This window comes from Ambystoma mexicanum, chromosome 3q (assembly GCF_040938575.1).
Source record: "Ambystoma mexicanum isolate Mex_15411 chromosome 3q, UKY_AmexF1_1, whole genome shotgun sequence".
Classification (NCBI taxonomy): Eukaryota; Metazoa; Chordata; class Amphibia; order Caudata; family Ambystomatidae; genus Ambystoma; species Ambystoma mexicanum.
The window spans coordinates 184,683,670-184,699,076 of record NC_090926.1 but is presented as its reverse complement, the minus strand read 5'-3'; the positions used below and the strand labels follow the sequence as shown (position 1 = coordinate 184,699,076).

General features: G+C 45.2%; 1 protein-coding gene across 2 annotated transcripts in view; it reads left to right on the top strand.

Moving 5' to 3' along the window:
• LOC138582299 (ATP-dependent 6-phosphofructokinase, muscle type) overlaps window positions 1-15,407 on the top strand; it is a 903,222-nt gene that overhangs the window by 413,525 nt on the left and 474,290 nt on the right. For both annotated transcript variants that reach the window (XM_069653451.1, XM_069653452.1), the window contains one exon: window positions 3,773-3,836. In XM_069653451.1, coding sequence (XP_069509552.1) covers window positions 3,773-3,836 — 64 coding nt within the window. The remainder of the gene's footprint in view (window positions 1-3,772; window positions 3,837-15,407) is intronic.

Sequence of the window (15,407 nt, the reverse complement as noted above, 5' to 3'; positions counted from 1 at the left end):
CACCAAGAATTTCCCTGATCGTTAGAAGGTTAAACCATAATTGTTTTTAAAAAGGCCTCCATGGATCGTATTTGCAAAAGTTTTTAGGTAATTTGGCAAATAATTCAACTTTTCAATATCAGTTGGGAGTGGAATTTGTACTAATTTTTCTCTTTGATTGTTTTAGTCCAATCAAGAAGCCAAAGCTTTTTTTTATTTTCTGCAGATACAGAATGAAATCCTCTTCAATTGCATTTTGCATTTATTTTCCCAAAAACGTCTTTGCACACTCCATTTATTCGGAGCTCTAATAAGTACCCTGACCTGTGAGGACACACAAATCTTTAAATGGAGAATTAGGAGCTGGTAACACAAGGTTTCTATATAAAAACCTCTATTCCACTAGGGTCTTCAATGATATAAGAGCACTTTTGAACCTTATGATGGATACAGGGACACCTGGTGGAAGATGTAAAAGCCTGCGCCACAATTGCCCTTCAACAGTCAACTATAAGAAACTAGGATCTCTAAATTCAGCATCATATGCCAGTATAGGAAAAACCTTTGCTTTGTAAAATGTAATAGTAGGCATTAACAAAATGTTCCCAGACTTGCTGTTTAATCTTCACCATTTGTACAGCCAAAGAGACGATCTCGGGACCCATGTCTTTCCGTTCTGACTTTGCATTGTATTTGTTTTTTAACTGGAAACCCAAGTATTTCCAGCTATTCATTACTTCTAGAATTGAGTTATTAAGGGACCATTTGTATTTCATTGATTTAAATGCCCTCTTCCCAGAGGTAATGAGAATTTTTGTTTTATGGGAGTTTCGAGATCCAGGTCCTTGGCAAACGTTGTGACGGAATTGATTGAACGCTGTAGTCCTATCAGGGTCTGGTCGAACAGGTTAAACCTGTCTGCATAGGCTAGACGTTGAATTGCTAGGGCTCCTAATCGAGGAGGGAAGACGTTAGATGCACTATGTGTAAGTTAAGGAGGGCTGAGGCAAGCATGCACCCTTGTCGTAGTCCTCGATAAGTGGCAATTGGTTCCTTTAAGAAGCCTTCACTATCAAGTTTAACTTGGACTTCTGTGTTTTCATGGATGGTGGCTAGTATATGAAGTATAGATTTAGGAGAGCCCCAAGTGCTCATTTGCTCCCACAGTTTAGCCACGTACACCTTGTCGAACTCCATAGACCAATCTATTAGCTCCATATATATGGTTTTCTTGGATAGAGATGATTGTTTACCAATTACCAGTAGTCTCAAATCATGCCTCTAGCTTTCTTAGAAGTAGAGATGCACAGATTTTACTGTAGGTGTCCAACAAAGCTATGGGGCAATAGTTGGTGGGATTTTGTCGATCACCTGCATTTGTTGTATAAGCGTCTAACAAATAACCAATAAATAAATAAATAAAGATCGGAACAACAAAAGCTGTGCTCCAAGTGTTGGAGAATATTCTATTTGAGTTGATATGTTTAAAGAGTTGATTCAGAATGTGAGCCTACAACTCTGTGTCATCCTTCAACACCATTTTCGATAGACCATCAAGTCCATTCGCTCACAATTTACTGACTTTATTGATTAGACTAAGGATGTCTTCCTGTTCATTGATCAGTTGCCAAGGCCTGTCTCTATCCGTTAGGTGGAATTCTGATTGTGATTCCATTCTGGAAGGGAGTGCAATTGTGCATAATGTTGTGTCCTCAAAACCTCTGAGATAGGATTAATCTACTAACTAATATGATGGAAGTCTTGTGTATTAACCAAATCCCCGAAACTATTATGTTGCTTAGTGGCTAAAACATGAATATCCTTTCAGAGTCTCGTTGGATAAGAATAGGTGTGGGACTTAACCCCATTTTTGAAAGCCTGTTTGTGCTTTTTTTATACATTGTATGTCAAATAACTGCCACTGCAGACTTTTCAACTAAGTCTAAGATTTCTCCTAAATTCTCTTTTTTTTCTCAGAGAGGCTCTCACTTTAAACATGTATTCGAGAGTGACTAGTGCTGTTTTTCTATAGGGTATTTCTGGCAGCATATTCTGAGACCTGATCCAGAGCGACCTCTAATATTTTGTGGCCTCAAACTAGTTGATCATCTTGTTTAAATCAGTACTTTTTAAAATGTTGTTTTTCCTTTTATTAGCACATCCTATCGTCCTCTCGTTCCAGATTACTCTTGATTTTGAAGATGTCAATACCAGATTAGTTAAAGGTTGTACAGCTGGACTACGTCCAATTTCTAAACTTAAGGTCAATTGTATATACAAATGATCAATAGCTATTATCAATAACAGCAAAAGGCATATATCTATCAAAGAAGAAACAAGTGGTGAAGGCATAGGGCCTCATCACGACTTTGGCGGTAACCCTTAAATCTGGCGGTAGGGCTAATACCGCTGGCGGTAATACCGCCGGCGTTACCGCCAAAGTCGTGATCAGGCCCATAATCTTGAGTGTAATTAGTGCACCTCTTCTCCACGTAGTTCTAGTAGGTTTATCTTGGGCAATATTGCCATTAAACCTATAAAGGTTTCTCAATCTCACTAAACAATTCCAACCCATACCTTTAATGTTTGGGTCAGGATGATCATCCTCTCTGGAATACAAAGCTGTAGCTCTTGCAAAACAATTACAATTGGTGTCTCCAGCAATTCAAATCAGCGTTGGGTAATTTTCAAGCCAATTGGCTATGATGTTCCCCAAACATTTAAGAAAGGGTTCAGTGCGAGAACTATTAGGATTCCAATAAACATTCAATATAAGCCAGTCGTAATGTCGTCTTGCCCCCTCATCAAGCCAGGTTACTCTTATGGTTAGTATGTCATGATATAAAAAAATGTCATTTAAAACGTTTCATATTCAAATTTAAATGAATGGCTATAATAAGACCACCATAGGGACCTCCCTTATTTCCATTAAGTGCAGGAGTATGATCGATTTCAAATCCGTCTATCACGGGACCCTCCCGTAACCAAGTTTCTTGGCGGCAAGTAGAGCCATTAAAATGTTGGAAGTGACCTTGTGAATTCCAGGAAATAATTACGCTATAATCTGCTTTAACTGCTACCATGAGGCTATGACACCCTTTGAACAGCGCTTTATGACACAGTTAGGCCACTACACAGGACTGAGGAGCAGGGAGGAAAACCTTCAGGTCATATGCCAACAAAACTGAACACCAGTGCACCGTAAGATTATCCTGGAGGGGCCAGCCAGCCAAAGTGGAGGGAATGGACATGAAACAGAAGGGAATGTGCTCCAAAACAGACTCACAAGCAAGAGAAATGGTGATCTGGGCAGCTTGTATACCTTGAAATCATTGTAATAACATTCAGGAGGGGCAGTATGCAGGAATGCAAATTTGCCATGCTCATAACCCACTCTTACAACGAATGTAGAGTATGAGCATTCACTGCCCAATAACCATTTATTTGTGAGATACCAAACAAAGGCTTGGTTATTTCATAATGTTTAATTTGGTCCTTTATATAATTACATTTGCTAATTTGTATCCACATTTGATTTCTGTCTATTAGAAATGCATTAAAATCTTAATGTATTTTGGTGTAGCTGAATGTCAAGATTTACACACTGCAAGTACCTGATAAGTTACTCGTGCAAGCAATTCTCTGATGACTACACCAACATGTTGGTTATGAAAAGATGAACACTGAGAAAGAAAAACATTGTTAAGCAGGCTAAAAATGCTGGTGCTTTGCGGACTGATTACCAATAGAACACATATGTAAAAAATCTTTCATGGCTCTTTTTTTTCTTCAGGAGTTTTCAAAACAACTGGAACGTTTACAAAGTCTTGGCTCATTTGCATCCACCATCTACTAAGGTAAGGATCAGACAAGCTTCAGATCAAGAAGGCATTATGAAAAGTGTTGGGTGAGAGCTGGCATCAGCTGTTTAGAAATTTCAAAGATATTTGGAATTATGATTGTTTTCATTTGGGGTCAACAACTCATCCTTTCATCCTTCACATTGATGAAGCAATATGCGTGTAATGTGGTCTTGTGGTTAAGTTGTTGTTTGTGTTTTAAGAAAGCTTTTTCTTTTTGCACATTTCCCATCTCTTTTAATGGGAACGCCAGTATATATGCTGACTGTCTATTGTGCAGCACTGATACCTCACTTATGGGCAGTAGTGCAAGGGAATCCTATTCCCACTTTTTTACTATAAGGGAATCTTTCCCTTAACCAAAGCCAAGACGGGTAGGTGGCAGTGCTACCTTATTCTGACATTTTCTGGATCTATTCCTGTGCATCTTCACTTTATTACTGTATGATTACCACTTTACCATTATAATGACCAAAATGGCTAACCTCATTGTTTAAGCTCTGTCTTTTTTTGCTTGCTGTCTTTGTTAACCCTTTTCCTCCTGGGCAGGTGTAGGAAATAACAATATATAGTCCTTTTCTTTGTGGGCTCTGGCCAGGGCCCAATAAGTAGCCTTTGTGTGCTAGAAACTGGTTGGGATTTTGGCAGGGAGACTTAGACACCCTAATCCACATCCAAGCCAGAGTGAGGTCATCACTGTGGCTGAGTTGGATATCCATGACTGGATAGGCATTCAGAATTTGAATGTTGCAGGTCCTCAGATAGGTGGGCTGAGGCCATCCCATCCCTAGATTATGTATGCCAGGAGGGAATCTGCAACCATTTAGTAGGTCGACCACTGGACCCGAGGGACTGAAGCAAAAGAGGCCACAGAGGGATGCCTGGAAGATGTTGCTGTGGGAAGTAGTACCAAAGTCAACTCCTGGAAAGTGAAGTTATGAACCAGAGGAGGCCTGCACATTGTCTCTCTCCCATGAGTCATTGGGAACAACTGGTTCCGCACCTGCACTTTGTTGAACATCCCCTTGAAGGGCCCAACATCTGTGGGAGTATCGCTCACCTGCACTTTCGGTAGTGAGGACTTGTCTGTGCCTGTACCTTGTGTAGCTCTTTGTGCTGCACATTGTTGCTCTCCACCAGGTACAGAGGACTTGCTGGATCTGAGGTCCTGCATCCACCTCCGTCATTGCTGACTGACCCTTGCTGAGTCACAAAAACTGCTTTCTCCTCTGCCAAATAATTCTTTCTTCTTGGATGCTGCAACAGTGGTCCTTTGACTTTAACAGCCTTAAGTGCAGCCTGGTAGTCCAAGATCCGTACGGTTGCAGTATGAGGCCAGAACCCCTGATTCCAGCTGTTCAAAGGCGCCAACTTTGCACTTTCAACTCTAGGACCCCCAATCCAGCAACCCACAGTGAGAACAGTCATCTACAATGGCCCTGATTTACCTGGAATCATTGGTCTTCATGGTTGAGGTTTGTTGCTGTTGGTTGAATACCGGGCACACCAAACATATTGGCTACAATAGGGCATAAAGTCCTACCAGCAGCTAAACTTGCCTTACCTTTGGTGGTGGACTCTGGACCTAGGAATCCTGTTTGGGGTCCCTTAGACACCTGGGGTTGGTAGCTGCCTCCTGGAAAGGAATTTCACCCACTCCTCCATAGCCACGAGACAGCTGTTCTGTCCCTCCTGAGCTCGGAAGCAGAGGAGCAGATACGCCTATGCCACACTGCCGATGAACCAGGAAAAGGCTGGAAACACCTGAGGTGGTGGTGGGGACCAGCATAGGACTCCATGAAGGAGGTGACACGCCTCCTTCAGCATTCCAGCCCAAGCGCATTTAGAAGAGAACGGGAGAATCCCTGGACCATCCGAGGAAGAAAAGAGGGTGGGGCATAAGTCTGTATTTCAAACCTCCCAAACACACAAACCCCTCCCAGAAGGAAAAAAGAGCCATATGTTGGCTAGGGCTAGTGGGCCAATGGGGACAGAGGGAGGGAGATTTAAACAAAAACCAGGAAACATGAAGTTTGAGTTGGGAGGGTGAGGTCAGCGGTGAATGTGGAGGAAGGCCAAGCCGGTAGGACGGAAAAGCAGCGGTTTGCATTGGAGAAGAGGAGATGGTGGCTCCTTGTATGAATGTGCATGTATGGGACACGATTGTGGGGCAAACACATGTTAGGGAGTGGCTGTGACGTGAATGTTAGTCAGTTGGAGTAGTGTGAGAGTAGTATTAGTGGTTGGAGGAGAGTACTGTTAGTGGTTGGAGGATAGTAGTGTGAGTGGGTGGAGGAGATTAATCTGAGTGGTTGGAGGAGAATAGTGGTAGTAGTGGGTGTCGAAGAGTAGCAAAAGCAGAAGAGGCGGAATAGTTGCAATAGCGTGAGAGAAGGAATGGTAGTAACTTCAAAGGGTGGAGGTACGAAGGCGAAGTGAAACACGTGAGAGACAGAAAGTTGGTGAGGGATTAGACAGGAGGAAGAAACAGAGTAGCAGGGTAATGTGAAAGTGAATGTAATTGATCACATATGACTCCAACAGAGTGGATTCAAGGCACAATGTCCCATTCCCTTAACGCACTAACTGCAGGTGAGTGCCGAGAGAAAGGTAGAAAGTCCCTAAGGGAGTGAGGTAGCTTGCATTTAGTGGAAACACCTTTAGATGAGGAATACGAATTTAGACAGTAGGGGTGTATTTATTTGTCATTTGTATAGCTCACAAAACCCAGAGGTATCTGGGTTACTGTTTTCTAGTACTAATCTCAGTTTATGGAAGCCCTGGTTATGGAGGGGGCTAACCCGATGAGAAGAGAGAGAGATACAGCCATAGGTCCCACAAAGGAATTAATAAAACCCCTTGGACCATTTCAAGGCGTCTGAGTGAATTTTATGCCTCCTTATCACACACTATACCAACCACACTTTATACCATTGTGCTCCAATTGAATCTTATGTGAGAACATGGGCAACAGTTCCAAACTCCCCCCTTGCACTCCAAGTAGCATCAAAAGCGTACTTACTTTGAAATCTTGTAGAACAGTGATACTTAGAATAATTTTAGACTGTCTGAGATATTGGCGTGTCTTAAGATTTTATAAGCCTGATGACAACTCTAGAACCCCCCCCAATCCCATTTTAACTTGTGTAATAGTGAATATCTATCTTTTTGATCTAAACTGTGATTGGTGTCCCATTTGGACACTTATGTTATGATGTGTATATGTATTTATTTATACACGATTTGTCTTACTTTTAATATTCTCAGCTTGATGCATCTGTTAGATAAGTAAGTATACTTGTAATACTTGCCTGTCTGATCTATTAGATGGCGACTATTGTGTGTTTTAATTGTACTCTAAACCCGTGCTCTGGTGTTCTTAGAATAATCCTTATTGCTCAGCCACTCTACCAGTTAGAGTTTGGTTAGGCTTTCTGCAAACCTTGGAAAGCAACTAAGGCTGGCTTCTGAGGATGCTACATCAGTAGCAGGCCTGAAAAACCCTCCTACCACAGGCTTGGTTTCTCAACACGACGTATCCACATGGCGCAGTCTCATTAAACCGTTTATTTATCTTCACTTGCATTGTTTCCCTTGTCTCCAAAAATTAGCATTGCTTGTTAACTGCTTTCTAGTGGTGAGATCTGCCTCATTGCTAATGTTGGCTATAAGTTGGCGCTGAAGCACCAGCTATAAGCCAAAACTATTGCATTAGAGTACAGCTAGAAGGGAGATGGCATGTGAGGAGGGACACATGAATTGTAGGTGTTGCTTGATTATTTACCCACCCATTTTAACTTGTTTCACTCCTATTTCTCAAACTGTTCTTACTCTGTTACCTGGGCTGGCCAAACCCCTCCCTCTTGTCCCCTCCTTGTTGGGCTCCCCCAATGGTCTGTCCTAGGTCCTTTACATTTCTTGATTTACACCATTCCACTTTCTGCTTTCATTTGTTTCTTTCTATCTTTATGCTAACTCACCCAAATCTTTTTTTCCTTTTCCTCTTTCTCCAATACATTACACTCCACTGGCTCTGTCTGTTTGCAGTTCAGTCTTGGGTGTCGCCTCACTTTCTCCATCTTAATCCTTCTAAAACAGAGGTTATTTTCTTTCCCGCTACCTCTACACCCTTTCTCCCTCCTCTCTCTTTCATTTCCCTGCTCCCTATCTCCCCATCTGCGTAATACCTTGGTGTCATTTCTGACCCCTCCCTCACTTTTTCCCTTCACATTTCTTCGATTGCTCGTTCCTGCCACTATGATGTCTTCAACATCTGTATCTCTCTTTTCACGCCACTAAGCTTCTTCTTTCCTGCCTGCTATTCTCTCACTTTGACTATTGTTCTGCTCTTCTTGGCCTTGCCCCTCTTCGATCTGTGTGTAATTATTCTGTTTGTCTTCTGTTTTCTCTCCCTCCTCGTTCTTCTATCTCTTCGTTCCCTATGTCTTATTCCTTGGAATCCTGCCTTTGATTAATTTTCTTTCCATTGTTTTCAATTGTATCCATGGTCCCCTCCCCACGCTTCTTCACATTTTCGCTCCTTCACTTTGCTTGCCCCCAAGCATTGGAACTACCTTCCTTTACCTATTCGTTCTTCTACCTCTCCCTGTAGCTTTCAAACTACCTTGAAGACATTATTCCTATCTTGAGCTCTCCAATTAACTACTATGACTTCACATTCTTCTATAGGAATGTATTAATAGTTTTTTGATGTACCATTTTTCTTTATTTCTGTTCAGCGCTTTGGCGTAAAATGCTATTCAAATAAATATATACAAATACATCGACTGCCCATCACCATACTAATTCCTATGGCCATTACCGCCCACAAAACACATCCTCCTGGTATCTCTTTATTCTATCTTTAACAAGCAATACTATCAAACTTTGGCTTGCCAGTATTATTTCTAAGCTGTCTGCCGAAAAGTTAATTGATTAATTGCAGTTGTAAAATGTGCAACTGGTGTAATAAAAATATCTTAACCGAGTGTGCTTTCAGCCCCTTGATTTATATCTGCCCCTTCCACTGAAGTGTTGTTAAAAACAAGCATTGATAAAGCCAACTGTTTATTCTGGCTTTCTCATAATACTCACTCCTGACCTGGGGCAGTATGAGATCTGTAAAGTAATGCAATTTCATTTGACTATTATATAAGGTAGATTCCCTGCCTTAAAATGTGCCGATGCAGACATATTTTCTGGGTAAAAGAAAATGTTCTGATTTGTGATTGCCTATGAGCCGCTTTAAACAGACAGTGCCCATTACTCACAATCTTTACCTCTATTGAGCGAATGTATTCTTTATATCTAACCATTTATTAAGTGGCCTTCACTTTGTTTCTTAAAACATAAGATGCATCCAATGAAATATCAAAATATCTTATTCACTCATGACCTTCATTACATAGATGTATGTGGTAATTATTGGTCCAACCATTTTGTGAATTATGGGTAAGAAAAGGCACAATATACATTTTCGAAAGAGAATTATTAATTTGTAACCAGAGTTAATACTGTGCCAACTGGGACATTTGCATAGTGGCAGATTTCAAAAGGCGAATACTTCCACATCCTTGATTATTTGATCATTAAATGCAAATGTGTTTGCTGCATGTTGTGCGCTCCATTCCTAGTTTGTTTCGGCCTATGTACACCTTTCTTAGTGTCTGCTTTTTGAGTGGCCACATGCCATGTCCTTGCATTTCCCATAACCTTCGTAAAATATATTTACTGCAGCTCCATTTATTTTCAGTTTGCCCTGTTTTAGAGACAGGAGTGTAGGGATGCAGAGGAAACGTGGTAATGGGCAATCACAATATGCCACCTTACCCATTGGTTTGCAGACAGAGGCAAATCAAAATGCTTTCATGAAGTACGCTTCAGCTCACTGATAGCATTGCAATCTGAGCTCAAAGGTCTAACTCTGTTGATGTGACAGGGAGGCAGGAATCACAGAGCTCTCAAGTTTCCCATGGCCTAGCATAGGATAATTTGTCTGAATATTATTGTTTTCTCTATTTCCTGGAGGATCATGTTTCAATTAAGTCATCATAACGTATTACATGTGTCTATCTGTTTGCTAAATACAATGTAAAAACTGCACCAGTCTTGAATTTTCAGGCTTTTTGTAGAGAGGGGTAATCATTTCTCTGTTCTATGTCTATATAGTTTCTATACTCCCATTTGAGAATTGATCCCCCAATATAAAAAAATAGGGAGTTTACTTTTCACATAGTGATATCTAGCATGACAAGGTCATCCAGTCCTGTTTTTGCATGGAATTCTGGAACTTGTAGTTGTCCTGAATTTCAAAAGGAAAAGAAAAAACAGGTTTCATGGCCCAAAGGGAAAAAGCAGTACTGGATGGCCTTCTTTAAACTTGCGAGCTCTGTAATCACAAGCTTAAAAAGCAGCACAATAATGAGATAAAGGATTTAGGGTAAGATTCTCCAAAGGTTTTTAAGCAATTGCAATTAGTTTGCGCTTTGAGTGCTGCCCATAGGCCGCATCTCTTGACATGGGAAGTGTGAAGGTGGGCCCAAAAGTCCTGGGCATTCCAGAGGAACTGGAGTCAATCCAACCCAGACTCAATGACGAGATGGACAAAGTGCAAGGCAAAACCCAGCTTTATGATCATCCAAATAAAGCAGGCACAGCACAAAAGCATTAAAATCTTGAGGCTCTGGAAGAGCAAATACAAAACAACCCTTTAAGTACCATGAATGCATCATAAATGGCGTCATAACATCATCACAATTTACGAAACCTACAAGGATTGGTTAAGGGATGTGGCTACATATAAATCACATAGGGATTAAGCATTTAAGTGGGCTAGACCTATTTGATGGCCCCACCTGATACCACCCTTAATGTGATAAAGGTAAAACTACATCATCTATTCGCTAGGGGATTGGTTGGGATATGATTTGATGGGCGGCATGACACTACAGATTTTGATAGGTTGGCATCGTACTAACCAACCTTGGACACTTGACAGGTCGTCAAGATATGAGTCAGATGGGGGCGTGGCCAGCAGCGCAATGGAGCAGACTTTAGTTCGATCGGCTCTGTGGCCGCTGCAAATATCCTGTCTTTTATAGCCTGATTCCTGAGAGTTCTACACACTTCCGATACCTGCATCGATAGCTGATGCACTGGGGCACCATCGGATGCAAAATTCAGGAAAAACCGGAGCCCCAAGAGCGAACCCGAGGTGAGTGAAGAGCGAAGCGGAGAGGGCTCCCGCGCTCCCAAGATGGCACCGCCAGCGCGTAGTGCAGTTCGGGGCCTGTCAGGCTGCGGGGAGCGACGGTACTGCAAGCAGACTTGACGGGAAAGCGCCAGACCATCTCTGCCCCCGTGATAACAGCAGGGATGGGGTGGAGAGCTGGCCCACGAGGAGTCAACCCCCGTGCGGGATCGTGGCCCTGCCACTCGGAGGCCCTGCGGCTCGACTGCCGAGCCGGGAAGACTCCCTTACCGCAACATCCAGCGAGCCTGGTGAGTGCCCCCAGGCACCAGCCCGAACCCACACACCGGTGAACCCGAGGTGGAAGCCCCTCTCAGAGCCACACCTGCGGGAGACTTCGAATGAAGAACTCGTCTGACCGGGACTGCCGCGGCACACCCTGAACTACCCGATCCACAGTGCGCCCCGGGTCCTCCCCGGTGCACACAATCCCGTGAAACCTGCGGCCACTGGGACTAAATACCAACACGAAACCAGCGATGGATGGGCAAATACAAATTGAAAAAAGCCTCTACGCAAAGCAAGATGGACCAAAATGGGGTGGCACAGGCGCATGCCTCGCAGACCCACACACCACAGACACCCCCCCCGAGGACGAGACCGCCCTCTCCCTGAGAGACGTGATGGCGGCCATTGCCAACTCCCGCTCCTCGATGGAGATGAAAATTGACAGTATAGCAGCGGATGTCTCCTTTCTGCGCCATGACTTGCAGAAACTCTTTGCTCGTACGGGGGAGGTGGAACAACGCATCTTGGGGACTGAAGATAACATTAGAGGCATCAATCAACAACTCTCACAGACACTATATCGTCTGAAAATGTTAGAGGCCCGTGTGGATGAGGGGGAAGGAAGATCGCGCCGCAACAATATACGCATCCTCGGCCTCCCGGAGGGGGAGGAAGGGCCCAGCATGGAGCTCTTCTTGAACAATGGTTGGTGGACATCTCTGCGCCTCACCCCTTCTCTAAGTTCTTCTCAGTGGAGAGAGCTCACAGAATGCCATCGGGCAGGCCTATACCAGGCGCACCGACCAGAACGATCATAGCCAGATTCCTTAACTATCGGGACAGAGATGCACTCCTTCAAATGGCTCGCTCCAAGGGTACAATCACCCATAACGGCTCCCGAATCGCCTTTTTCCCTGATTACACCCGGGAGGTGCAGCGGGCGAGACAGTCGTTTGAACCGCTGAAGAGGCAACTATTCCCCATGAAAGTAAGATATGGACTGCTGTTTCCGGCCCAACTCAAGATCCACCACAAGGGAACCACAGTTCATTTCACGGATCCGAAGGAGGCCTGGAGATGGGCGGAAGCGCACATTGAAGGGGACTGGATGGCAAGACCGACGGATCGGGGAAGGAGACCCCGGCCTTGGGCAGTGTAACGCTCACCTGACTCCCACGGAGGCGCTGGCCTGGTTCGCGGTGCTGTGACCTCTTCTAGGTGATGCGCAGGGTTCGGAAGACGGACTGGACCGGGCCCCCCAAATCTGGCTTGTCTGGCTCGCAGAAGTATCCTTCTGTAGGCGAAAATAGGGGATTAACTGTCTGCGGGGTAATGCAATCAGCCTCCCACTTTCCCCTCTCACCCTCCTCGAAACCCTTCTGTGATTCCTCATAGCGTCTCACCCTAGGGTCTGGAAGGACGAGCTCTCCATCCTGCTTCTGATGCAAGGGCGCGTTGGTATCCAGTTACTTCACTGGATTTTCGGATTGGTGAGAACCAAACTTGCTTGGCTTCCAGGTAAGTTTTTTGGTAAGAGGTTACCCTTGTGTCCATGCATTAATGTACTAATGCTAGTGTCTTTTTCCCCATAGGGGCCGGGGTACGGAATGCCGGGGAACAGGCACCGACCCGAGATGAGAGGTGAAATCCTTGTAGAAATCAGGTAAGTCTTTAATGAGCGTTTTTTGGTAATGTCTTTTCATTCGCTCATTAACGCTGATGTCTCTTTTTCCCCTTAGGGGCCGGGGTCCGGAAATGCCAGGATGCGGCGCGGACCCGAAATGAAGAGGGAATGAATCAACAGCTAAGTCTTAACATGGAGATTTAGCTTTCCTTATTCCCTTCTCTCTCACCTTTTGTTCTGATCTTTTTCTCCCTAGGCGCTGGGGCGTGACTGCGAATCCGGATGATCGCTGCTGAACATGGAGGCGCCCTGTAAAGGTGAGTGGAATGCGGCGCTGCAGCGATCGACGCGATGAGCTTTTAAATAAAAGTCTTCCTTTTCAGGATTGTCGGCGAGATGTCTCCGGGATGCGGATTTAGCAGGTAAGGACTTTTCCTTCTTCTGTTCTCTTCTTCTCTTCCTTTGCAGGTGATCCAGGATGCTGGCAGGCGTGGCAGAAGTCAGGATGCAGGAGCAGACACGGTGAGCGTCCAGCTGCTAGATGCAGAACAACGCGAAGCACGTGTGGCTGTTCGGGTGGGGTTTAAATAGCCTTGGAAGAAGTTCCAGGTATGTATCCTTCCTCCAATCAGGTATGTATCCTTCCCGGACCACGCCCGGATGGTAAATTAGTCCCACAGGTAAAGTAGTTCCTTTCAGGCCTCAAGGAGGCCGGGATCCTGCAGCATGGTCTGCATCAGGTAAGTGCACCCAATCACTCCTATAATGAGCCTGGCGCCTATGGCGCCAGGACTGATGTCTTTTATGAGCCTGGCGCCACAGGCGCCAGGACACTGTCCAAAGGGCCCCTATATGGGGTTGCTGGGTCCTTCCTTGGGGACTGGATGTCTGCTTTCGGAGACGCAGGGCTTGAACCGGCTCCCAGGGAGCGGGCATCATGACAGGCAGGTCGTCTCCCTCCCGGGGGCCATCCGGATGCCCAGGAACTAGCGATCCTGGAACAGGCGGCAAACCCCGCCAACTAAGGCGAGGGAAACCAACTAGCACTAAGAAGCGACGGAATACCGAACTGAGGAGAGGCCAACGTCACATGTGAACCCTAAGAACCACGGAATGTTCAAAGGCGATAGGAGCTGCGGACCCAGGGGGACCCCCTCTGCTCGCCTGCCAGCCAGGACCCCAAGGTTAAGCTGACACTCTAGTTCCGAGTGTCAACGATGTTCGGGCGACAGGTACTTCGTGTTGGGGTGGAGTATAGGGAGGGGGGATGGGCGAGTTTATGTTGTTCTTGTTTTAGTATTAATACACGTTTATTAGGCATTCACGAAATTAACAAATCACACCACCCAACACACCCGACACATAACAACTCCATGAAACAACCCATAATGTCTGCAGACCTAGTACTGTACACAATAAATGGCGACCACACTGACCCACGCACCAACCCCTGAGCGCCCCAGATCTCTCAAAATAATTGCATGGAACGTGAACGGGTTGGGGTCCGGAATTAAGCGACGCCTTGTTCTGCAATTCTTGAACAGACATTCTCCCGACGTCACCCTGATAAATGAGACACACTTAGCCGGGACCAGCTGCACTTTCTTTCGCAGAACCAACTACCGATTGGCCCTACATGCGGGATACACAATGGGATCCAGAGGGACTCTTATCCTGATACATAAACGCATCCCATTCACATCGCTAACAGTTGAACAAGACCCCTGGGGTCGCTATGTGGTCGTCATAGCAACACTGGGACAAGAAACACTGGCCATTGCGTCAGTGTACTCCCCGCCAGGACTGGGAGAGGAACTCCTGGATGAGTTGGTCATCCTTATGGCAAAACACCAACCTGATGCGTGGATTTTGGGGGGCGATTTTAATGATGTCATGTGCAATATAAAGGATCGCACTCACATCAGGGACCTCTACCCGAACACTCGCACCAAACTAGCAAAATTTGCGTCGGCCCTGGGCCTTCAGGATGTGTGGCAGCATCTCCACCCTGTGGACGAGGCCTACTCGTTCCACTCGGGAGCACACGGGTCCATGTCCAGACTGGACTACCTCTTCCTCCCAGGCACTGATCTACATAGGGCGACTGCTGCAGACCTACTCTCCTGAGGCATCTCAGACCACTCACCCCTCATGGCGGTACTGCGCATACAAAGTGAAACCCCACCCAGATCATGGAGGCTGAATAGCTACTATCTGGGCTCCCCTGATCTTGTCGACCACCTCACGGAAGTAACTAATATTTTGAAATTAATACCTCTACGGTCGATGACCCAGTCACGATATGGGAAGCATACAAAACGGTGCTGAGGGGGGAGGCGATCTCCTGGGTAGCAAATAAGAAGAGGGAGCGACTTCGGAAGTTGCTGGAGGCAGAAACTGATGTGGGCGATTGGGAAGCCAAATATGTTCGTGACCTAAGCCCGTAGACTCTCAGATCCCTTAAGGG